Source organism: Tarenaya hassleriana, unplaced genomic scaffold (genome assembly GCF_000463585.1).
Source record: "Tarenaya hassleriana unplaced genomic scaffold, ASM46358v1 Cleome5, whole genome shotgun sequence".
NCBI classification, from domain to species: domain Eukaryota; kingdom Viridiplantae; phylum Streptophyta; class Magnoliopsida; order Brassicales; family Cleomaceae; genus Tarenaya; species Tarenaya hassleriana.
The window spans coordinates 2,708,080-2,731,835 of record NW_010967707.1 but is presented as its reverse complement, the minus strand read 5'-3'; the positions used below and the strand labels follow the sequence as shown (position 1 = coordinate 2,731,835).

Sequence of the window (23,756 nt, the reverse complement as noted above, 5' to 3'; positions counted from 1 at the left end):
AGTAGACTAAGTACATTATTGATTACCCAACTCTATCTTCACACCAAAAATCTAAATATAAAGGACTATATAAGCAGGAGACGATATATAAGATGAGAATCTGTGTTACTTCAAAACCGGGTTTTTCAGTCTTCCTAATTCAAACAACCAGAAAACTAAAATATAAACTTAAAGGTTCGATCATTGGAAAGAAAAACAAGACATTACTTGTTGAAATCACACAAGAGGGTCACCAGTTCCACCAAGCCATGCCAATGGATGCTGTTGCTATGATTCTTCAGCGGTACTGCAAACACACGCAAATTGGTAAAGAACTATAAGAAGAAAAGGCATTCCATTACCAAACAAGGAATTTCATCAAACAAAAGGCTGATTTCTTCAAACCTTGATGAAGCCAATCTCCTTGGCGTTGCTACGGAAGCATTGTCTGCAGCAGTTCAGTCCATACTTCCTGATGAGGCCGTGGGAGTTTCCGCACACACGGCTGCCAATCCGAAAACACACACACAAGCTTTTGTCGGTAACAGTGGCAGAAAAACCAGCAAACCCAGATCGGACTATGCATTCACTACAACAAATCTTAGAACCCAATTCGCATTACTACACACGACAATAAAAGATGAATTCGGCATATCTTAGATCACATCTTCTCAGCAACAAAAACAGACATCAAAAGATGTTATTAGAGTATTAACAATTCTGTTAGCGAGTTAGTTATTAACGGCGTCTGTATATAAACAAAGCAAAAAGGTTAATTAATACAATTCATTCTTTTACCCTAAACATTCTCGGTTTCCGCCTAATTTCTCTCTCGAACTTTCATATTTTCTCTTCATTCCCTGGCATCTTTGGTCCAGATTATGAGAGCTAATATGGTATCAGAGCAGAAATTGTTTCCGCAGTTTGTATTTTGATTGTGATTTCGTTCATCTTGATCGATTTCACCTTTCTGTTTTCTCAAAATTTTTTTTCTCGGGAAAATTTTCTGAAATTTTCTTGGAAAAATGCCGATTGGAACTTCGTCGGCGGCGAATCAAGTTGATGATAGTCTCTACCACATTGATCGCAGTGATTACAATCTGAATTTGGTCACTGATCGACTCACTGGTCCTGAGAACTTCATTACTTGGCGTCGCTCGCTCTCCATGGCCGCTGAAGGACGGAATAAGCTTGGCTTCATTGACGGTACGATTCCAAAACCATCTGACTCAGATCCAAATGCAGTACTATGGTCGAGGAACAATTTGGTTGTTAGTTCTTGGATTCTGCATTCTGTTAGCCAAGATATAGCGACGAGTTTGATGTTTTTCAAGACTGCAAACAGAATTGTTAATACTCTAATAGATGTAAACTCAGAAAGAACTTTATAGTTCTGCAAGGTCTTGAAAGATTACAGCAATCACTTGAGCCGATTGCATTTAGGATGAATCGAGAAGTACAGATTCATCGAACCTACCATGTTTGGAATGCGAGTATTTACCGATAAAAAATTTGAAATTCTAAGAACTGAAAAGCAAGCAAAAATCGAAGAGTTTCAGAATGAAGAAAACGTATCTAGATAATAATCTCTATGCTTCTACGAGCTCTTAGAATGATTACAATAGTCACTCAACCGATCAATCCAACACCAACATTGCTTTCGGGTCAATAGAAACATACGGATTCATCGAACCGCAAAACTTAACTCGAAAAAGTGCCCAAAATACATAAAATTGCTTTCATGACAAAGAAAAACGTAATTTAAAAATGCAATCACAACAAAATCGGAAGAAAATTGAGGAAAAGCCTTACCAAGTGCGAGATCCAGGACCGTATTTCTTCGGGTGAGAATTCCAAACGTTACTGTGACCCATTCTGCTGCTTCGTTGCTTCGCTGATGGATCTACTAGCGCGGTGAAAGAACCCTAGATGTTGCAGAAGAGCGTTTTGAAAAGCGAAGCGTCAAGGAATGCAACTATTTATATGTACACTCTGAATAAACGGGGCATCACAAAAACCCTAATCCGCTGAGGCGTTGGATTTGGTAAACCGAACTCGGTTAATAATCAATTAATTTGGACCAACTAACCGATTGTACCAAACCGCCGGTTTGCATGTATTGGAGACCGACCGGAAAAAAAATGAGCGGTTTTTGAGTTGCCTTGAACCTGGTATAGATCTTTAAATGCCCTAACACTAAAATCCAATGATTTAATTTATTTTATCATTTTCTTTCGAATCATTTTTATATAATATGATAGAAAACTCAATAATTTTTTCTTGCACCAATTTTGTGTTATCTCCTAGTTAATTCTAAATACTTTTAGTTTGGGATAATTTTTTGAAAAATTGTTTACAGTTTTTATAATTTTTGTTAAAAAATGGAAATAAATCACAAAGACATAAATTAGACAGTTCTCTATTAATCTATTCTTTTATATATATATATATTTTATAATAAAATGGCTATTATGTATTTGAATTCATAAAAAAATACAAAAATTATAATCTTGTTAACTCATGCTTCCATTCTACAAAAATAAAACAAAGGAATCATTCTACCATTTCGTAGAAACATATTACTATAATTATTCTAATAAATCATAGAATAAATTTGTTTCACCTTTTTCCATTTCCATTTAATTTTGGCAAATTTAGTACTTTTACGTTGTTAAGTTTTCCTTCTTTTTCATCGTTTGTCCTTCTTCATATCTTTTTTTCCTTTATTTATTTATTTTATTTATTCTGTATATTTTCAGATTCATCATTCATATATGATATTAAATACATGTGAAATATTCTTCATCACTTTTGATTTCACACACGAGATTTCTTTCTAAAAATTCTCAATCTTCCAAAAAAAAAACACATTCCATAGATGGATGATGATATTTTCTAAAATGAACTTACCAAATAGTATATAATATGCACATATAATAACACAAACCTCGACCAATTTTACAAACTCACAATTATTCAAAGATGGCTTCCCTCACCATCACAAAACTCGCCCCTCTCGTTCTTCTCGTAACGCTTTCGCTCCTGTCTAACGCCGAAGCCGTGAGCATGAAAATCCAAAACGACTGCGGCAGCCCGTTGAGAGTGAAGTGTCACTGGAAGCACGACGACATCGGGAACCGCGTCGTGGCTCCCGGGTCGTCGTGGGAATGGGTTTTCGTGCCGCCGCCCTCGGAGACGAGCGTCTGGTACTGCGGAGCCTCGTTCGAGCACGGCAGCGGCGTTTACGATGTCTACAGCAGCGTTAGGGACGTTGGCCGCTGCAACTCTTGTCTCTGGTCGGTTAGGCCTGATGGTTTACATGGGATTAGCGAACCGGCTTCTAACCCGGAAGTCTTCTTCAAGTGGCAATCTACATATTGATCTGTGAGGGGGGTTTTTTTCGAGAATTTTTAGCTTCACCGATTTCGATTCGAATATGAATTAATATATATCTTAGAATTTCTTTTAATTTCTCCATTTATTTAAAATTTGTCTTGATATATAAAAATACATTCAACATAAATACACATTTTAAAAATCCTATGAAAATGTGTTTCGTTCTAAATGTATTCTACAATAATTCCTTAATTTCAAATTTATTTGGATCGATCGAATGAATTCTTATTTTTCATTCATTTCTAATTTGGATTAAATATTTTGAAATTTGATCAAATAAATATATAACGAATAAGATTATTAAATCTCTCTCTCTATATATATATATATATATGACAATAGATATGTAATGCTTATACGTATTATCATATCTCTCAAATCCTATTGTTGTATAAGAACTCTCGAATCTTATGATTGCTTTCCTTTTTTTTTCTTAACTAGCAGAAATTTAATCTTAAATCTAAATCTGCAAATCTGACCGTCAATATTAACTGCATCTTCACAACAAATATTTTGCGAGGAACTTATTTACATAATTGTAAAAATATTCTCTTTTAGGATCTGACTTTATGTACATTATTACATGGATTTTTTCTGGAATTTTTTATATTTTTTTAATATATTGTGGTATAACATTATGTATAAAAGTAATATTATTGTGCGAAGTAAAATATGTTAAATTTAAATTTCTTATCCTATATAAGTCGTGTGACACGTGTACTTTCTTAACACTAATGCAACCACTGACCTAGATTCGCTGGGGATCCCAAAATCCGGTCAAAGTCAAAATCAATGAACCTAAAAAAACAATATAACATATAGTAAAAACGATCAGTAATTAATGTTAAATCGATCGCTAATTATATTTTTCTATTTCGTCGAAAAAGGTGCAAATTCAGTTCAACATAAAATAAAATAAAAAGAAAAAAGGAAATTGCAAATTCAAAAACCTGCAACGGTCGATTAGATCCAAATATATGGCCTACGATCAGTTCTCCTCATCCAAAAAGAAACGAAGCAAGCTATCTGATCTTTCCCCCCTCTCTCTCAAAATTTGAATCTCTCTCTCTCTCTCTCTTTCTTCCATAAACATGGCCGAGAACCGCTTCGCCGGAAGCTTATCCACATCCTCGAGATGGAGTCTCCTACCAAAATCTATATCCGGAAAGAAGCCAAGCTCGAGCCTTCGATCGTCCAAATCTGAAATCGAAAATTCACCGCCTGCCGATCCAAACATTCGTGTTTCACGAAGAAGACAAAAACAGTCTCAGTTCGCGAAAGAATCACTGCCTGAGTCTGAATCTGGGAATCTTGTCGCTTCATCCAGTAGCCGGGATGAAGTTTCAAAATCTCGGGTACGTTAATCCCGTGGTTCGAGTTGTATTATTCTTTTCTAAATTCTTTATGATGATTTTCGCTTGTACCAGAGTGTATGCGTAAAATAAATTTGCCGGAATCTGGCTTTAGGGTTTCTTTTGTATGCTTGAATCTTTAGTCCTGATTCATTTTGTTCTGTTTTTTGGTATGTTCTTGGGATTTTGGAAAATAAATTTTGTCAGGGAGGGACTACGGTTCAAAAGATCCGCGATGGAGTGGAAGAAGCTCCGAATCCGCATGTTAAGGTTGTTTTATGGTCTCCCAAGAGCCGTTTCTTTCTATTTTTGGTTTTCTTGCTCGGGAAATTAAAATTGAAGCACTAACTTTGATTCAAAGGTTGCTGTGAGGATTAAACCTACCAAGGAAGAAATCTGGACAGTGAGAAAGGTTTCGAAAGATTCCTTGTCCGTGAGGGATCGGCAATTTTCATTTGATTCTGTTCTTGATTCGAAGTTTAATCAGGTTCGAGCTTCAATCTCTTTTCCTCTTTCTTTCAGAGGCTTTTTCGAGTTTCGATGTCAAATTTGTTTATGAGCCTTTTTGTTTCTTGATGCCACTCAGGAAGACGTGTTTCAGCAAATAGGTGTTCCTTTGGTTCGAGATGCATTGTCGGGTTATAATACATCTGTATTATCATATGGGCAGGTTCTCAGATTTGTTATATTTTCAGCTGTCCATAAATCCAAATAACTAATGTTAGAGATTCACAATTTCTTATATGTTTTGCCAACACTTCATCCATAGACTGGAAGTGGGAAGACCTACACGATGTGGGGTCCCGCAAGTGCAATGCTGGAGGAGCCATCACCCAGAGGCGAGCAGGGACTGGCCCCCCGAATCTTCCAGATGCTATTCTCCGAGATCCAGAGAGTATGTTATTATATGTCCCATATTTAGTGAAGGTTGTATTGGATGATAAAAGCTGTGGTGTTTTGTTTATTGATTTGTCTTTCTTGGCAATTCTATGTAGGAGAAAGAGAAGTCTGGAGGAAAAGAAGTAAACTACCAGTGCCGTTGTTCCTTTCTCGAGGTTACACTTAGACCCTTCCTACATGAATAGCATTCCTTTTTGGAAAAATTTTCTAATTGTGCAAGTTTCATGGCTGCACTTCTATTGCAGATATACTGTGGACAAATCAGTGATTTGATTGATCAATCACAGAGAAATCTTGAGGTTTAGATTTGTCAATTTTGCAGTTTTTTGTTTTCATCTGTGAATTGGGGTTGTGTGAGTTTCAATTCTTAAACACTTTTCAATTGTTGCAGATAAAGGAGGAAAAGAATGGTATTTATGTTGAGAACTTGACAGAAGAATACGTGGATAGCTACGAGGATGTTGCTCAAATACTGATGAAGGTGTGACGGCTGTTAATGAATACTAATGCCAATATTATCTCATGTGGTCTTGACAACTGCTGCTTGCTTCTGCATACCATTCATTCATCTGTATTCTGCATCATTTATTGGTCATTTGTTTCAGGGATCACATATCTTCTCGTGTATAATTTTTCTTTCTTTTCATATCTTACTGCTTCATCAGGGCCTGTCAAGCAGAAAAGTTGGAACAACTAGCACCAATTCAAAAAGTTCTCGATCGCATATTATATTTTCTTTCATTATTGAGTCTTGGTGCAAGGTACGGTTGATTTACAGATATTGGTTTCTTACTTTTGGCTAACTGTCAAATTTCACTAGTGTCGGAAATATTTTCCTATCGAAATGTATATCAAATCTCCAAGGGAACCAATAAACATGCACAAACTTTGAAAACTTGAGCATGGACCCACGGTGGTGGTAAAGTTTTCATATGCATTGGGTTGCCAAACAATTGCAACTTCGTTGTCTACTAAAACTTCATAATGTGATGGATCAAATGCAATGTGTGTGCAGGGAGCCTCATCCAGATGTTTCAATACTACGAGGACAAGCAGGATCAACCTTGTTGACCTTGCTGGAGCAGATAACAATAAACTTGATGATGCTAGTAGTCATTGTGTACAGGAAGTGAAGTACTTGAAGAAATCATTATCCCAGCTTGGGTACAATTCAATTTTCTCCCCTGTGACTTGCTATTATTCATCCTTTACTAATCTGTAAATAACATCCTTTACTATTGGCGCAGCAACATCATTAATGTTCTGTCAATGAGAGAACATCCTGGAGTATCTGATGGCGCTCCTCATAAAGTCTCATGTTTGACACATTTGTTGCAAGAATCACTTGGTGGGAATGCAAAACTTACTGTCATATGCAATATTTCTCCAAGCAACAAGTATTTTTCTCATCGTTCTTTGTCTAATTTCATTATAACAACCTGATGGTACTAAGTACAAAGACTCAATCGAGATATAATGTCATAGCTGAAGCTGATTGTATATAAATAAAAATCAGCTTTTTGACATTGGGAGATGACTAGGAAGAGATATTGAAATTGGAAGACATTGAAGTGATATGATGAGTTTGCTTGTGTGGTGCAGAAACATAAACAGAATGATGAGCACGCTTCGTTTTGGACAACGAGTTAAAACCGTCGGAAACAAACCAGTGATAAATGAGATCTCAGAGGAAGATGTCAATGATTTGAGTGACCAGATTCGCTTGCTAAAGGTTTGAAAGCATATTTGTGTAATCCTTTCAACTTTTGTGTTTCAGAGTTGGCGTTCAGTCTGAGATCATCTGTCGCATTGTTGCAGGAAGAACTCATAAGAGCCAAATCTGATGTTTGTCATTCTGATGGGAGTAAAAGTGACTATTTTAGAGCAAGGAAAGCACGTGAAAGCTTGAACCAACTAAGTGTTAGTCTTAACCGTTCTTTGATTTTGCCAAAAATGGATAATGAGGAAGAAGAGATAACAGTTGATGAAGAAGATGTGAAGGAGTTGCATCAACAGCTCAAAAAATTGCATAGTTCTTTCAACGAGAATCTAACAAAGCTACCTGTCGTTAGAGACTCCGTCAATTCCTCTTTTGTCACTGCATCTTGTGAGCCAGAACTAATAGAAGATGACGAGATCTGTTCAGGTGAAACTGAAGCTGAAGATGCAGAGTTGGACTTGGAAAAATCTTTGAAGCAACGTGAAAAAGATGCTGCAGCAACAAGTGAAACAACTGAGAAGAAAACCAGGAGTCAGGATTCTGTGTCGGGAAATAGCATTTCAATCAACCCATGCCGTCAATCCTTGCCTTTCCAAGAACCAACCCTATCAGAATCTCCTAAAATTAAAGGCATGCTGAGGAAAAGCATAGCTCTTTCTCCACAGAACATGAAGAAATCCATGTGTCTCGCGGAAAGTGGACACCTCAGATCATCTTTTTCCAGAAGCAACATATTTCCAAGTTCGACAGAATCTTTAGCAGCAAGTCTGCAGAGGGGCTTGGAGATTATTGACAATCACGTTAACCCTGCATCAAACAGATCTTCAGTTATGTTGTCTTTTGAGAACTTGACCATGACAGAAAAGGGTAGTACATCACCAGCCAAGATATTGGAGGAAGCTAAATCATCAGCGGATAGACAATCTTTGTCAATGGTCTGCCTCTCTTGCCGACAAAAATTTGAAAACAACTTGAATGAGCTTCAAGATGGAGTAAACAATCCAAAAGAAACGACAGATGTGGTATAATGCATGTTTTTATATATCAAAATGAGTCGTGTATGCCATAGTCCATAGCTAACCTTCTCTTATTCATTTACCTATTGTAAAATCAGGGTACCGGTGAAGGAATGAACGGGGTTGTGGAAAAGGGACAGGACCTTGAAAATTTGTGTCTCGACCAAGCAGCCAAAATTCAACAGCTAAATCTTCTGGTAACTCCAATTTTAGTTCAATTGAAACTTAGATTAGCACGAGGTTTATTTTCTGGTTATTCATGTAATGTGTTATTCATTCAGCTTGAGCAGTACAAACATCAGAATGAAACAACCACCCTCAAGCAGGCATGCATTGGGGACCAATCCTCACCGAACGGGAACCAGGTTGGTTGTTTCTTAATTTGGTCATGTGAAAAAACAGTGTAAACTGCAGGATTAATTGGTTATCTTACAGTCATATTCGAAACTGTGGATTTGCAGCTTCGGAATTGGACAGATATTGAGGGTCACCAGCCAGAGGTCAGAAAGGAAATATATGAAGTAAAGCAAGTCCAAGAAGACTCTCAAAAGACAAACTTCGATACCAGTGAGAAGGAGGCGTTGCTTAAAGAAATTGAAGATCTGAAAAACGAACTGCAGTCATGTTACACAGACAAACTAAGATCATCTTTGCTGTCCCGATCTTTAGAACTCCGTGAAAGAACAGGATTTAAGCAGATGGCCGGGAAAGATATTGAGAATGAAAGGCTTAGGTGGACAGAAATGGAAAGCGAGTGGATATCATTAACAGACGAACTCCGAGTCGACATTGAAACTCAGCGTATGCGTGCAGAAAATGCTGAAGCGAAACTTAAACTAGAGAAACTCTCTGCTGAGGAGTTAGAGGATGCACTTCGGAGGGCAGTAGTCGGCCATGCCAGGTTTGTTGAACATTACACAGAGCTGCAAGAGAAGTATGATGACCTGGCCGGAAGGCATAAGGCAATGTTAATATGGATAACGGAGTTGAAAAACGCAATGGCAAAGGCGGGAGAGAAAGACCGTGGGTCCCGTTATGCCAGGTCTCTTGCGGCAGAGCTCTCAGCGCTTAGAGTGGAGAAAGAGAGGGAAAGGGATTTGTTGAAGAACGAAAATGTCAGCCTCAAGATGCAGCTAAGGAATACAGCTGAAGCTGTTCATGCTGCCGGAGAATTGCTCGTTAGGCTCAGAGAAGCCGAGCATTCGGCATCAACTGTCGAGGTAACCAACTAATCCTCGAAATTCGCAATTGCTCTGTCAACTAGGTTGATTTTTTTTTGTCACGGATCATTCTTGACTGCTCGGTTCTGAAATGAACATTGCTTTGTAGGATAAGTTCAAAAGTGTTAAAGAAGAAAATGAGAAGCTGAGGAAGAAAATGGAAAAGCTAAAGAGGAAACATAAGATGGAAATGATAACAATGAAACAATGCCTCAAGGAAAGCAGGTTGCCAGAATCTGCTTTGCAGCCATTGTACCACGAGAATTCGACTAATTTGGATCAACACATTCACATGTAGAGCTGAATCTGGAGCAGTTTATTAGAAGAAGACCCTCCTCGGATCTAATTTGGTATCTCTCTCTCTCTATATATACACACACCATAACTTTCCACTTGATAAGATTTATATATTATATATCCACTTGCTTCGGACATTGTCTTCTTTTCTTCGACGAGCATTCATTCAAAGCCATGCTGATGGAAATAAAATGTCGGTTCCATGGGTCATTTGATGGATTCATTTGTAATTGATTTGACTGATTATGTGCTGTCTGCAAACTTGCTCTTTTTTTCTTTTTCTTTTTTCTTTTTTTTGGATGGATATTGCAAACTTGCGCATGTCTTAAAATACAAAATATTCCCATTTTTATCATTGTGTATTTTGGTCCATGATGAAGTACAGTTACACACTATTGGGGTATGATGAATTATTCCCTTTTCATTCTCTTAGAAGTTGCTGAGAAAATACGAGCAAGAAGACTAAGCAGCCACTGTTTGTAGAGCTGAAGTCCTTTTTCAGTGGATCTCCACATGAACAGTTAAGTCTTTGTCCCTTATCACCAACTCACTTGATGCATAGAGGGCTTTGTTCAATAACAAGACAACAGTTATGAAACTGAGCCATAAGACAGATCATAGAAATCGGCCAAGAATGTCAAAGCTTCATGGTTGCTGTTGCAGATCCTCCACAGGGAATTAATCTCCCCTTTGGAAAGTGTGCCCCGGTTTTCGCAACTGTCGAGGAATTCAAACAGCTTGGAGTAGAAGGAATCGTAGTTCATCACCAGGAACGGAACTGGCAGCTCCGATCCAATCCTCTCGAGCTGAATCAATGCCAAGATCTCAAACATCTCATCGAGGGTGCCAATTCCACCGGGAAGGGCAATTACGGCTGTCCTGTCCGAAACACTATTTCTAATAACAGCATCTACCAGTCCGTGCTTTCTTGCTGAGAAAAACCTACATTTCATACAAATGATGCCCTTCCATTACCAGTATACAACAATACTGAAAGAATTTTCTGGGATAATATGGCATGAGATGGCATCCAAACTCTTTGCTCGTTTGGTAGAATCGGTACTAAGAGACTAGAACTCAACTCATTAAGCTGACCTGCAAGTATGGTAGTTTTGAGGAGGAAGATAAGGATGAAACTTGGAGGCAGTCCATTCACCTGCTTCTTTGTCTATCTTGATACCCCCAACTGGTTTCCCGATCTCCAGCGCGCCTTTAGTCACAGCATCCATAAGTCCTGGCCCAGCTCCAGACCATGTAGTACAGTCTAAAAGCTTTGCCACCTGATCAGACGAAATTTTGCAAGGAGCCAGTCATATGAGAACTCCAAGTCCATAACCGCGATTACGATTTCATGGAAATATCTCGTATCATATACCTCTCTGCTCAAGTCTTGTGCCTGCAGGTAGTGCGAGTGATTCGGTAGGAACCTCGCAGAACCCAAGTAGACAACCCCCCTCCCGAGCCTGTGTATCAGATCAAAACATCTCTCTAGCTCTTTCCTGACCTTTCAAATCAAGTGGAGGAAATGAGGTACTCAACAGCATTGGGCAAAGAGTAGAGAGGAAGGATATTGTCTTTCATGAGGAAACAGATACAGTGGTCCTACTTCATGGTTCAACCCAACAAATCAGGCTGAAGTAATTTGCAACAGAGAAAAGATGTAACCTTTCCACTAACAAATTCCATTGATTTGTTTCAACCTCTCGGTCTATAACTCCTCAATCACATTGCATCAGTCAACAAAAATCGGCAGGGGGGAGGCCTTAGGGTTTAAACCCTCTCTCCGACAAATTTCATCATTCTACCAAAAATTACAGCTAAACCCTTCAAAGCAAGAAGATGGGTACACTGGAAATCGAATACCTTCGAAGAAAACGAGTAGCAGAAACTGGGAATTTGTCCTTTTACCTCATTTGGGCTACTTCTCTGTACAAAGTCCCCGGACTCGGACTTGCACTTCGATACTCGAGGTGGGTTTGCCCTAATTGGACCAGGAAACATCATCTTCATCTCGAATCGGGCTCCTTCGGACAATGAGCTCCCGAATTTTGGGGTTTGTGGAGGAGAAATCGTCGGGGATAGGCGGCATGAACTCAACATGGAAAACCCCATCTGTTGAAATGCACACTTTCCTTCCTTGTGTTCTTGAGTAGAAATATGGGGTTGATGATTTCGCTTTCGTCGATGCCGCCTCATGTTACACTGTCAATTTTCAATTTTGTTGTTTTTTTAATCTCCTATAAACATACAAATTTGTCATTAATGTTTTTTAAAAATATACAAATTTGTTATTAATAACTTTAATTTTTGTTAAAAATAGATATAGGAATTTTTTGGATTTCTAGTTAAATCTATCGAAATTTTAAAGTATTTTCATAATATATATATAAGCATTTTCATAATATATACAAATTTGTTATTAATAACTTTAATTTTTTTTTAAAAAAAAATATACAAGAATGTTTTGGATTTCTAGTTAAATCTATCAATTTACAATTTTGTCAATATTTATTTCCCTTGCAACGAACCTTTTATAAATAGTTAGAAAATATATAATTTTTTTTAAAAAAAGGGAAGATTATGACCAAAGGTAATATACAAAGGAGAAAAAGGACAAAACAGAAATTTGGAAGAACACATGAAAACACTGACAAATTCCACACAGAGCTAACTTAAGAAACAGAACAAAAGAAAAGGTTGTGTTTTGTCTTTGTTAGGGCATGCCTGTCCTCATTCCCCCTCTCAGAATATTTTTCAAATCCTTTCCCTTTTTTTTTTCTTCTCCCAAAATGAAATAAGCCCATGATTCTCCTTCCACCATACACACTGACAAAAAAAAACCCAACATATATATATATATATATATATATATATTATATGTTGTATGCATTGAAATGGATGTACAAATCTATATACATATATATATATATACATATATATCAAAACCCATTGAATAACCATGGGACACGATATGGTAGACGACGTTGTAGCCATATACCAAAAATGAATAAATGATTATCAATTTTATTTATAACAATTAAATTATTTATCAGTTATCGTATATAGTTGAGCGACTTTAATCGTCATTTGCCCTTATATTTATGCAAATATCCATATCGACATCATCGGGCAAATGTCATGGAGAGACACATCAGACAAGATACCACGATGGGTAAAACTCACCGATATGAACATTATTTCATTGAAATAAATTAAATGTCTCATCATTTGAAATGTTATTTAACGTAACAAACTATTTTATATTACCAAATAAATTGGCACAAGCTTTTTACCGCAGAGTTGCAATACAAGAGAATCAACTTTTTAAAAAGTTTAATTAAAGCAAAAAGAAAATTTATTTCTAACTTGTTATGGATGTCGTCGCGTGTGTATGCATAGTGTGTGTATAGAGAATGGGAAAAGTTTCCGCATGAAAATTTGAAGCATTTGTCCATATGCTGAAAGATAATGGATTCTTGTGGCAGAGTGGGCAGTGCTTTTAAATTCCCATTTCCCCCTTGACCACATTCATACGTTCATACAAATTATAAAAAAACAAAAATCCACATCCCATTGAGATGGGAACAAAACAAGCCAGAAGAAGACAAAACCAACTCTCACGCATTGTCTGCTACGTACATCCAAAGGGAACTAATGGCTGTTTCAGTTCAATCCTTTCCCCTTCCGTTCTTTTCCCCATACAAGAATAGCAGAGCAAGAACACAGAGAGAGAGAGAGAGAGAGGGAGAGAGATTTCTTCTGAATGCGAAGCTTTGACATTTTTCTCCGAAACCCGAGTGGATTTTTCCGCCGATTGCAGAATCCGGTAATTTTCTTCTCCCCTGTTCCTTCCTAAACCCGATTTGAATGCCCTTTAGCTTCTTCTTGTTCTTGTTTCTTCCTCTGAACAGGGGTAAAACTCACCGATATGAACATTATTTCATTGAAATAAATTAAATGTCTCATCATTTGAAATGTTATTTAACGTAACAAACTATTTTATATTACCAAATAAATTGGCACAAGCTTTTTACCGCAGAGTTGCAATACAAGAGAATCAACTTTTTAAAAAGTTTAATTAAAGCAAAAAGAAAATTTATTTCTAACTTGTTATGGATGTCGTCGCGTGTGTATGCATAGTGTGTGTATAGAGAATGGGAAAAGTTTCCGCATGAAAATTTGAAGCATTTGTCCATATGCTGAAAGATAATGGATTCTTGTGGCAGAGTGGGCAGTGCTTTTAAATTCCCATTTCCCCCTTGACCACATTCATACGTTCATACAAATTATAAAAAAACAAAAATCCACATCCCATTGAGATGGGAACAAAACAAGCCAGAAGAAGACAAAACCAACTCTCACGCATTGTCTGCTACGTACATCCAAAGGGAACTAATGGCTGTTTCAGTTCAATCCTTTCCCCTTCCGTTCTTTTCCCCATACAAGAATAGCAGAGCAAGAACACAGAGAGAGAGAGAGAGAGAGGGAGAGAGATTTCTTCTGAATGCGAAGCTTTGACATTTTTCTCCGAAACCCGAGTGGATTTTTCCGCCGATTGCAGAATCCGGTAATTTTCTTCTCCCCTGTTCCTTCCTAAACCCGATTTGAATGCCCTTTAGCTTCTTCTTGTTCTTGTTTCTTCCCCTGAACAGTTTTTTTTTTTTTTTTTTTGGTGGCTTGTCTCCGGCAATGATTCTGCGAACCGGTCGACAGATGTCTTGATATTCTATCCAACTCAGATCCGAGGATTAATTGGGTGTTCCTGCAGAAAATCCCAGGTTTCTCTCTCAGCCCCTTTACCAGATACTGTGGAACTTCTTTTTTTCTTCTTCTCTTTCAAGTTCAGGACAGTGATTTGGGTCATCCCTTAACATGTTTCTTAGATGCTGAGATTGCTTAATAACCTGTCAGAATCTCCATCTCTGCCAGTTCTATAACTGTTCCTGAAATTTTTTTTTCTGGGTTTTTAGGTATCTTGTGTTCAATCAATGGTTACTATGTTTCAAGAAGATGGGACGTCTTCTGTAGCTTCATCTCCTCTTCAGGTTTTCTCCATGATGCCCCTCCATAGGACTAACCTAGCTGGCCCATCACCATATCCATGGCTGAAAGACCTCAAACCAGAGGAGAGAGGCCTCTACTTGATCCACCTCTTGCTCACCTGCGCTAACCATGTCACCTCCGGTAGCCTACAGAACGCGAACTCCGCCCTCGAGCAACTCTCTCACCTTTCCTCTCCCGATGGAGACACGATGCAGAGAATTGCTGCTTACTTCACCGAGGCGCTCTCCACTCGGATCTTGAAATCTTGGCCCGGCCTCTACAAGGCCTTGAACGCGACCAGGATGAGGAACGTCTCGGAGGAGATCTACGCGAGGAAGCTGTTCTTCGAGATGTTTCCTGTTCTGAAAGTTTCTTACTTGCTCACCAATCAAGCGATAGTCGAAGCAATGGAGGGCGAGAAGATGGTCCACGTGATCGATCTCCATGCTTCTGAACCGGCTCAGTGGATCGCGCTTATTCAGTCTTTCAACTCGAGACCGGAAGGGCCACCTCATTTGAGAATCACCAGTGTTCATCAGCAGAAGGGTGTGCTGGATCAGATGGCTCATAGGCTCACTGAAGAAGCCGAGAAACTCGATATCCCGTTTCAGTTCAATCCTGTTGTCAGCCGGTTGGAGTCTCTTAACGTCGACCAATTACGGGTTAAGACAGGGGAGGCATTAGCAATCAGCTCGGTTCTTCAGCTGCATTGCTTATTGGCCTCTGATGATGAATTCTTGAGAAAGAATTGCCCATCACGGTTCAAGAACCCTAATGGAACAGACTTGCAGAGGGTTTTACTGATGAACCCAAACTCTGCGGGCGAGGTTACAGACAATGATATAATAAGCAACAACGGCTACAGCCCGAGTGGTGATTCGGCCTCGTCTTTCCCTCTATCCTCAGGAAAGATGGACAGATTTCTCCATGCATTATGGAGTTTGTCACCAAAGCTAATGGTAGTAACCGAGCAAGATTCGGACCATAACGGTACCTCCCTAATGGAAAGACTACTCGAATCCCTCTACACATACGGGGCGTTGTTCGATTGCTTGGAATCAAAACTGCCAAGAACGTCGCAGGAGAGAATCAAAGTGGAGAAGATGCTTTTCGGGGAAGAGATCAAGAACATCATAGCCTGTGAGGGATGCGAAAGAACGGAAAGGCACGAGAGGCTCGAGAAGTGGAGCCAGCGGTTTGATTTGGCGGGGTTCGGTAACGTCCCTTTGAGCTGCTACTCGATGTTGCAGGCGAGGAGATTGCTTCAGAGTTATGGGTGTGAAGGGTACAGGATTAAAGAAGAGAACGGGTGCGCTGCCATTTGCTGGCAAGATCGGCCTCTTTACTCTGTTTCATCTTGGAGATGCAGGAAGTGAAGTGAAGTGAAGTGCAGACATGAATCTTAGTTGTGTGTGTGTTTTTTCCCTTATGGATTGATTATGTCTCCCTCTATTTGTCGGTTTATTTGTTTTGAGTTAAACCAAGTTGAAGAGTTCCTTCTTCTGTGTAAATGGGAACACAAGTTTGTGGCTTTTGGTCTCTCTATAATATTTTCAAACGGTTTGCTTCTTCATAGAATGGCCTTGTGTTTATCGAATGATTTCTGGCTATAGTTGGTTTTGCTAAAATTTGTCCGGTTTAGTTGGTTAAGTCCGGTTATGTTAATTCGGTTTGGTTTGGTTTGGTGAAGTTTAACGTTTAATTTGAAAAATACAAGAGAAATTTCCGTTTCATCTTTTTACTTGTTCAATTACAATTACAATTACGGGCTCCATGTTCGCATAGAATTGATCACTCATCCAAACCAGTTACCAATTATACCAAACCAAACTTAACCAAGATTTGGTTTTCAAATTGGCATAATTTCTACTAGACCAACTGAATCTAAACCAAACCGATTACAAGTTCACACACCTTATCGCGGGGGGAATTTTACTCAAATGTAGGGGTGTCAAACGAGCCAGCTCGGATCATTTTGGACTCGGCTCATTTGGCTCGGATCGTTTTGGGCTCAACTCGTTAGGCTCGTTTTCTAACGAGCCAGAAAAACCTCAGCTCAGATCGCTCACCAATTTTCCGATCTGAACGAGCCGGCTCGTTGAGCCAAGGATATATAATATTTTTTATTTATATTTATTTTAAATATAATTATAAATTTAAATAAATACATAAAAATTTATTAAAACACCAATATCATTTAATATTTTCAATTATCACCATCATAATAATTAGTATATTTATAATATCATATAAATAATATGAAAAAAATTAATATAAAATTATATTAGAGTTTTTTTATATAAATTTAATTTATTTAAAAAAAAAAATACCAGCTCGTTGAGCAGCTCGCCAGCTCGCCGAGCCAGACTCATTGAACACGTTCTCAATGAGCTCTGGCGAGCCACGAGCCAGCTCACGAGTCGGGCTCGTTTTGACACCCCTACTCAAATGACCCACTTGGGTCGCACCTATTTCACGTGTACACCAGAAAAAACATAACACTTTTTTTTGTTTGAAAAGACGAAATTACCCTTAATGAATACGCGATTTTTATCCGTTCGAAAACAACTTCGTTATTACGACTTCGTAATTAATTCTAAATATAGTTACAATTGATTTTAAAAAAGGTGGCAAAAAAAATCATCTGTCTTATTTTAGTGGTATATCAGTTATATGTTAGTCGTAATAAGGTCGCAAAAAATAAAACGAAAAGGGTATTTCGGACTTTTTCAACCGAAAAGTGGGTTAAAATTAATTTTTTTTTTTCGGTGGTGTACGTTGAAATTGCTGCGACCCAAGTGGGTTATTTGAGTAATATTCCCTATCGCGGGCGGCAAAAGACTTTATTACATCTTATATTATTTTAATAGGATAAGTTTTAATACATGCGTATTTTGTTTTTTACATACAATCTCCAACATTATCGTTATTCATATACAGTACTCTTAACCGGCCTTTGCGGTAAATTCCGAATCTGGTTGGAAATCTTCTCTTCCTCATGGCGCAGGCACCGTGTAGCCTATATAATAAATTATACAAAGAATTAATGAAACTAAACAAAAATAAAACAGAAAGTGGGCACTGTTTATTTTTCATTGCGATGTATATGGAAACTAGAACGTATTAAAAATTTTAAAAAAGCAAAAGTTTCCGTATTTATATAATTTTTAAATGTTTGTCTAATTTTTTTGGAAACTATTTAAACGGCTATGAAACTGTAAAAGTATAACAAACGTTGGAAAAAAGCAAAAGGGAAAAGTCGCGAAATATGGATTATTGTTATTGACATAGAGCTTGTTAAGCATGGGAACGACATCTTTTCCACATTCTCCTACATAGTTTATATGAATTTTGTTCGTCGTTTGATAAAATATTCAACAAAATCTTTAAATAAAAAAAAATCAATTAAAACTTTGTCTATCAGAAAATCAAATAAATTTGTTTCTTTAGAAAAGGTAAAAGATTTATTAATTTATCTGTATAAAATATAATTTAGAATATATATATATAAGATATTGATCTAATGTTATAAAAATATTTTTAAAATTAGTTGCAATAGATAATTAAGTAACAGAAGAGTTTTTTTTTTATATTTTAATTTATTTTAAAAAAATTAATTGTGTAATGTTTTGTAATACAAGAGAATCACATTCGATCGCTAAGCATAAAAAAAAAGTAAAGGGGAAAGCAGTTTTATCGACATATCGAAATTATTATCTAAAACATATCCATTTAAAGTTTCCCATAACGAACATATAAAATCATGTAATATATACGTTCCACAATTTTTTAAAAATAACAGCCACAAGTGAGTATAAAATGGACTTACTTCCGCACTTGTATCCGGAGGCGATCTTCTTGCCGCAGGATCGTGCCACGTAGACGACCTTGTCCATATCGACGTAGCTCATGACATCTCTGGAGATGTAACGGCATGCGCAAGGTACGTCGATCGGACGGATGAGAGCGCAGCACGACGGCGACGGCGGAATCTTCGGTCCAGATTTGCCGACGTACCGTTGGCACTCTGAGATCAGCCCCATCAGATCAGCCCCGCACACTTGCGCCTCCGCCTTGTGACTGCACAAGAAAACGGCTGCGATCATCAGCATCGTGATCACCACTCGACCTCCCATTGTCTTTTTATTCGGTGAGCAATGCGACTGTTGGTCACACACCATATGATCTATATATACCATAATATTTGTAGGTATTTGTGTGTGTGTATATATATATATATATATATATATATATATATATATTATTCAGTGTTTTTATCTGCTTGGAATTAATAATTAAAATGGTGAGTGTAAAGGTTATTGTTTTGTCGGCAACAGGTTATTGTTTTTGTCGGCCAAAGGGTTAGGTTGTCATGTGGATTGGTTTACCTCCTTTACACATCAGTTTCATTTTCCATGTTTTTTTAGGTGTTTGGATAAAGATTATTATTCGAAAGAGAATAATATATATATATATATATATATGTGAATTAAAGGTTCTATATATAAATTTACACTCTCCACTTCATTCACTATGTTTGTCTATGATAATGAATTTAAAAGTGTTTTTATTAGATTTGTCCTTTGTTTTTTCCACGTGGCTAATAATTATTATTTGATTTTCTCTCCGGATTAATGTACATGTAACTAGAAATCCAATTTACCAGATTCGGTTTAGATCCGGTTCAGAGAGCTCGAGTAACTAAGGCGTTACGAATAGCGAAGAAGAAATACACGCGCATCAAGAAGCGCGTGTGCTGCACATCCTACCATATCTTCCATGGCCAGAACCAATGAGGGAAGAGGACGAGATACGATCAAACCAGATAACGATTTAAACCGAAACCAAATTATTATTATTTTTGGATCCGATTAAATAGATAAGAAAAAAAAAAATACTGAGGCAGCTCTCTCCTCTCTTCAATGGCGCTGTCTCCTGCTGCAGCAGCGGCTTCGACGTGTCCTCGTCTCAGTCGGTGCAACCTCCTTCCCTCGCTCACTCCGAAGTTTCCGTTCCTCTCCGTCTCCAGGCGGAGCAGAGGCGCGTCTTTCCGGTTTCGCATACGCGCCTCGGCTAATGCCGCCGTGGAATCTCCAAACGGCGCCGTGACGGCGACCTCTGGCGACGAGAGCACCTCCTATGGTCGTCAGTTCTTCCCCTTGGCCGCCGTTGTTGGCCAGGTCTGAAAAAATCGCTCGCTCAAACTGCCGAATTTCAGCAATTTGATGTGTTTTAGCTTGTGAATTTGTACGGATGTTGCAATTTCACTCAAGTGAACCATTTTGCGTTGTGATCAACAGGAAGTCATTTGTGCAGCAAGTTTAGCCTGAGTTTGGATTTTGCATGTTAGGCCACCATATTTTTGCATTTTTTGGTCTTGTAGTTGTGTTTGTAATCTCAGTGATATGCCTTGATTTGTATGCGAGCTGTTCTTATACAGCTCTGTAGATATGCTGATAGTTGCTTATGTAGTAGAAATGCTCCGAATTGCTTCTTGGAACTGTAATACTTAAAACAATTTTTGTGATTTAGCTTGTGAATTTGTATGGAATGCTGCGATTTTATCTTTAAATTATTGCCTTTTCTCTATAGGAGTTGGTTCCTGCATGAAGTTTTTGCCTGAGATTGGATTTTTCAGGCCAGGACGCTACGTTTTTTTGTCTTGTAATTGTGCTTGTTGAATCATTTTTCTGTTGACAATTCTTAAATATCTACGGCCTACCTCAGACATTTGACACCGATCATGGGATCATCCTAACGATTGAGATAGTTTGTTTAATTGATGAGGTTGTACCACAAAATGTTGCCCCTCACTGAAAATAAAGTATAACTAGGGAAGAACCCCTTTATTCCTCCCGATCAATTTTGGTTTGGTGGACATTATACTAAGCTTTGGTTAGCCTCTGTTTTTAACGGTGGGGACAAAATGGCATGACAATAACAATATGCGCTGTTTACAACTGGATTGTATTTTGGTCTTGAAACTCTGGTCATGGTAGCTTCTGAGAATTTCATATGGATGTTGTAACTCTGTAGTCTATCTAATAGATCTTGAGTAGCATTTTGGTCATCCAATGATGGCTGTTGTTGCTTTACAGGATGCTATCAAAACTGCTCTTCTGCTTGGGGCAACTGACCGTGAAATTGGAGGGATTGCTATATCCGGTCGTAGAGGAACTGCAAAGACAGTCATGGCACGAGGGCTACATGCAATCCTTCCCCCGATAGAAGTTGTTGCAAGTTCAATAGCAAATGCCAACCCAGCTTGCCCAGAGGAGTAAGCAAACAGACTTCAATTCTTCGCTGGTTCTTATGAAAAGTCAGCTAAATTTGCTTTTGAAGTTATTAAAATATTTTCCTTCGGTAGAAAAGAAAGATATCTTGGAACTTTGAGTTGTTATTAAAGAATTACTCCTACTTCTGAGTTTACTATATTGTCATTAAATTTAATTTGGAGGAGATGGCTGTGGTGGACAAACAAAAGGAAGCTGAAGAAAGACAAATATTTCATCAATATTTGATGCATTGTCAACGAGAAATTGTTTTAACTTTGAAACTCTATCTTTTCTGTGTCCTCTTTCAGTAAGAATATAATATATGGTGTGAAAGAGATATAGGAATGAATATAATGGAGTTTCTTTTAACAATAAGCAATCAGCGAATCAAATTTGTCTCAACTAGAGAGGATGGGTAGTTTGAACTCTTGTTCTCATTCTCTTTCCAGTTTTACATATCACTGACTTGTACAGTTGTGGTACATGAAGGTGGGAAGATGGCTTAGCTGAGGGAGTAGAGTATGATGCTGATGGAAATGTTAAGACTCAGATCGTGAAATCTCCTTTTGTTCAGGTACATCTAGTTTGAGAAACTACTAACTCCTTCTGGAGATAACTTCTCTTATTCGTTAGTTATCATGTTTTCAAATTATGCAGATTCCTCTAGGAGTCACAGAAGACAGACTCATTGGATCTGTTGACGTTGAAGAGTCTGTGAAAACAGGGACAACTGTTTTCCAGCCAGGTCTTCTGGCTGAAGCTCACAGAGGAGTTTTGTATGTTGATGAGATCAATCTCTTAGATGAAGGGATTAGCAATTTGCTTCTTAATGTATTGACAGAAGGTGTAAATATAGTGGAAAGGGAGGGAATCAGCTTCAGACACCCATGCAAGCCTCTTCTAATTGCGACGTATAACCCTGAAGAGGGTGCTGTACGCGAACACTTGCTAGACCGTATTGCTATTAACTTGAGGTACTGCCAGACAATATCTCTATAGATTAAAATATATAATATTTTTTTCTTTTCTACGCTCTTCTATCGTTTCTCTTTAAATATCTCTTTCTCTGTCATTCATGATGTGAATGTTTGCAGTGCAGACATTCCTATGAGTTTTGAAGATCGTGTAGCAGCAGTTGGAATTGCCACACAATTTCAGGAACGGAGTAATGAGGTTTTTGAAATGGTGGGGGAAGAAACAGAGTTTGCAAAAACCCAGGTACTTTCCAAGTGAACGTTTTGGTTTTTATCCGCTAACACAGCAAGAACGATACATTGAAAAATGTAGGGTTGATTTCCTGCTGGTTATCCAGCCGAGTCTCTTCTTCGATACTTTGTTTAGCTAGTTGAACTTGTGAAATTTATGGTTACCTACTCTATCAGGACATTTTTTCTTTAAGGATAATTGTGTTATCAATCTCCACTATAACTAGACTCCGTAAATACCTTATTTCAGCATTAAATAATTAAGGTACACAGTCTCTCCTCCCTTTTCTTAGGGGGACATTACAAGATATCATCAAGCATAATGAGAAAGTTTTAGCACTTGATAGTTTCTGTGTTGTACAGTGAGGAAACCACCGTTTTTTGTTTGTACAAGAGATTTATATCTGATCGACACACGTAGATAGCTGATGTGTCATTGTGGAAATCTATTTAGATGAATGAGTTGTACTGAAATTATACTGACAACTCCAAGGATTGTGGTATTGTTGGTATTTCCTTTTCTTATATGTTTTCAGTCTCGCTTTAGAACAGTTTTTCTTGTTGCTGAATATCTTGAGCTTTGTTGCAGATTATTTTGGCTAGAGAGTATTTGAAGGATGTCAAAATAAGTAGAGATCAGTTGAAGTACCTGGTTTTGGAAGCTCTCCGAGGTGGATGCCAGGTATTGTAAAAAGATTTTGAATCTGTTTTTGTGTTAGGATTAATATAACTTTAGACTGTTTGAATCACATAAGAATAAAATAAGAAAGAGGGGGCTGTGGCTTACGTAGCAATTAACAAATAGATGATAAGAAGTGGAAAAATCACGTGTAGGAAACTAAAGGAATTTTTAGCCATCAATTAACATAGTCCTCGACAACATGAGCAAATAACCAGAAGAGTGTAACCGAATGATACCTTCATTAGAAAAGACATTTAAACTTGCATTTTTCTTATAAATCTGGATCAAATTTATATTGTAGGGATCATGAATATGCAAGAGTTAGTACAAAGGGCCTCTCTTGTCACAAGATAGATTGTGATTTTTCGCTATTTTATGATCTGGTCACTTTAATCTGTCATTTTTGCGCTACTTTGTAGTCAACCTAATTTCTTGCAGTTATATTTTTTTATCAATACATGGAGCCCAACAGTATCCCTTGTCACAAATTTATGATTTCAGGGACATCGTGCTGAATTGTATGCAGCTCGTGTCGCAAAGTGCTTAACAGCTCTAGATGGACGGGAGAAAGTCACTATTGATGACCTCAAAAAGGCTGTTAAGTATTTCTCTCAAGCATAATCATTTGATTTTGCTTCCTTTGCAACCATAATTATCAATGTTTCCTGCTG

At 37.8% G+C, this 23,756-nt stretch overlaps 7 protein-coding genes across 13 annotated transcripts in view; 4 read left to right on the top strand and 3 right to left on the bottom strand.

The window, feature by feature from the left end:
- Window positions 1-37: 37 nt before the first annotated feature.
- LOC109117255 (40S ribosomal protein S29) lies at window positions 38-1,936 on the bottom strand. The gene is made up of 3 exons (XM_019204077.1): window positions 1,792-1,936; window positions 385-484; window positions 38-286 (listed from the first exon to the last, which is right to left on the bottom strand). Exons 1-3 carry the CDS (start codon window positions 1,851-1,853, stop codon window positions 278-280), a joined length of 171 nt encoding a protein of 56 aa, XP_019059622.1. The 5' UTR covers window positions 1,854-1,936; the 3' UTR covers window positions 38-277.
- Window positions 1,937-2,961: 1,025 nt separating this feature from the next.
- On the top strand, window positions 2,962-3,360 carry LOC104827415. The gene has a single exon (XM_010560589.1). It carries the CDS (start codon window positions 2,962-2,964, stop codon window positions 3,358-3,360), a length of 399 nt encoding a protein of 132 aa, XP_010558891.1.
- A 1,034-nt stretch (window positions 3,361-4,394) lies between these two features.
- On the top strand, window positions 4,395-10,400 carry LOC104826489 (kinesin-like protein KIN-12F). Of its 3 annotated transcripts, none has more exons than XR_773778.1 (18): window positions 4,395-4,730; window positions 4,935-4,997; window positions 5,089-5,214; window positions 5,314-5,397; window positions 5,497-5,622; window positions 5,723-5,782; window positions 5,873-5,926; window positions 6,019-6,108; window positions 6,293-6,388; window positions 6,643-6,791; window positions 6,875-7,024; window positions 7,230-7,359; window positions 7,446-8,369; window positions 8,462-8,560; window positions 8,645-8,728; window positions 8,825-9,583; window positions 9,693-9,933; window positions 10,317-10,400. XR_773778.1 is itself a non-coding variant. In XM_010559210.1 (17 exons), exons 1-17 carry the CDS (start codon window positions 4,467-4,469, stop codon window positions 9,879-9,881), a joined length of 3,447 nt encoding a protein of 1,148 aa, XP_010557512.1. In that variant the 5' UTR covers window positions 4,395-4,466; the 3' UTR covers window positions 9,882-10,232. The 3 variants fall into 3 exon arrangements, 1 of the variants encoding a protein (XP_010557512.1); XR_773777.1 differs by having other exon boundaries at window positions 10,314-10,400; XM_010559210.1 differs by lacking the exon at window positions 10,317-10,400 and having other exon boundaries at window positions 9,693-10,232.
- LOC104826490 (probable cytokinin riboside 5'-monophosphate phosphoribohydrolase LOGL3) lies at window positions 10,321-12,069 on the bottom strand. Of its 2 annotated transcripts, none has more exons than XM_010559211.2 (4): window positions 11,789-12,069; window positions 11,256-11,384; window positions 10,976-11,160; window positions 10,321-10,822 (listed from the first exon to the last, which is right to left on the bottom strand). In XM_010559211.2, the coding sequence occupies exons 1-4, from the start codon at window positions 11,990-11,992 to the stop codon at window positions 10,471-10,473; spliced, it is 870 nt and encodes a 289-aa protein (XP_010557513.1). In that variant the 5' UTR covers window positions 11,993-12,069; the 3' UTR covers window positions 10,321-10,470. The 2 variants fall into 2 exon arrangements, with proteins under 2 accessions (XP_010557513.1, XP_010557514.1); XM_010559212.2 differs by having other exon boundaries at window positions 11,256-11,379; window positions 11,789-11,861.
- Window positions 12,070-13,413: 1,344 nt separating this feature from the next.
- Window positions 13,414-16,496, top strand: LOC104826488 (scarecrow-like protein 3). Of its 4 annotated transcripts, none has more exons than XM_010559209.2 (3): window positions 13,414-13,706; window positions 14,594-14,658; window positions 14,926-16,496. In XM_010559209.2, exon 3 carries the CDS (start codon window positions 14,935-14,937, stop codon window positions 16,297-16,299), a length of 1,365 nt encoding a protein of 454 aa, XP_010557511.1. In that variant the 5' UTR covers window positions 13,414-13,706; window positions 14,594-14,658; window positions 14,926-14,934; the 3' UTR covers window positions 16,300-16,496. The 4 variants fall into 4 exon arrangements, with proteins under 4 accessions (XP_010557511.1, XP_010557510.1, XP_019059760.1 ...); XM_010559208.2 differs by having other exon boundaries at window positions 13,415-13,706; window positions 14,851-16,496; XM_019204215.1 differs by lacking the exon at window positions 13,414-13,706 and adding an exon at window positions 14,155-14,447.
- A 1,230-nt stretch (window positions 16,497-17,726) lies between these two features.
- On the bottom strand, window positions 17,727-19,113 carry LOC104826487. The gene is made up of 2 exons (XM_010559206.2): window positions 18,753-19,113; window positions 17,727-17,942 (listed from the first exon to the last, which is right to left on the bottom strand). The coding sequence occupies exons 1-2, from the start codon at window positions 19,102-19,104 to the stop codon at window positions 17,920-17,922; spliced, it is 375 nt and encodes a 124-aa protein (XP_010557508.1). The 5' UTR covers window positions 19,105-19,113; the 3' UTR covers window positions 17,727-17,919.
- A 679-nt stretch (window positions 19,114-19,792) lies between these two features.
- The window catches only part of LOC104826486 (magnesium-chelatase subunit ChlD, chloroplastic), a 7,154-nt gene continuing 3,190 nt past the window's right edge, over window positions 19,793-23,756 (top strand). The window contains exons 1-7 of the mRNA XM_010559204.1: window positions 19,793-20,103; window positions 21,022-21,200; window positions 21,688-21,772; window positions 21,856-22,172; window positions 22,293-22,416; window positions 22,993-23,085; window positions 23,587-23,682. Of these exons, the coding sequence (XP_010557506.1) occupies window positions 19,846-20,103; window positions 21,022-21,200; window positions 21,688-21,772; window positions 21,856-22,172; window positions 22,293-22,416; window positions 22,993-23,085; window positions 23,587-23,682 (1,152 nt within the window). The 5' untranslated portion in view covers window positions 19,793-19,845. The remainder of the gene's footprint in view (window positions 20,104-21,021; window positions 21,201-21,687; window positions 21,773-21,855; window positions 22,173-22,292; window positions 22,417-22,992; window positions 23,086-23,586; window positions 23,683-23,756) is intronic.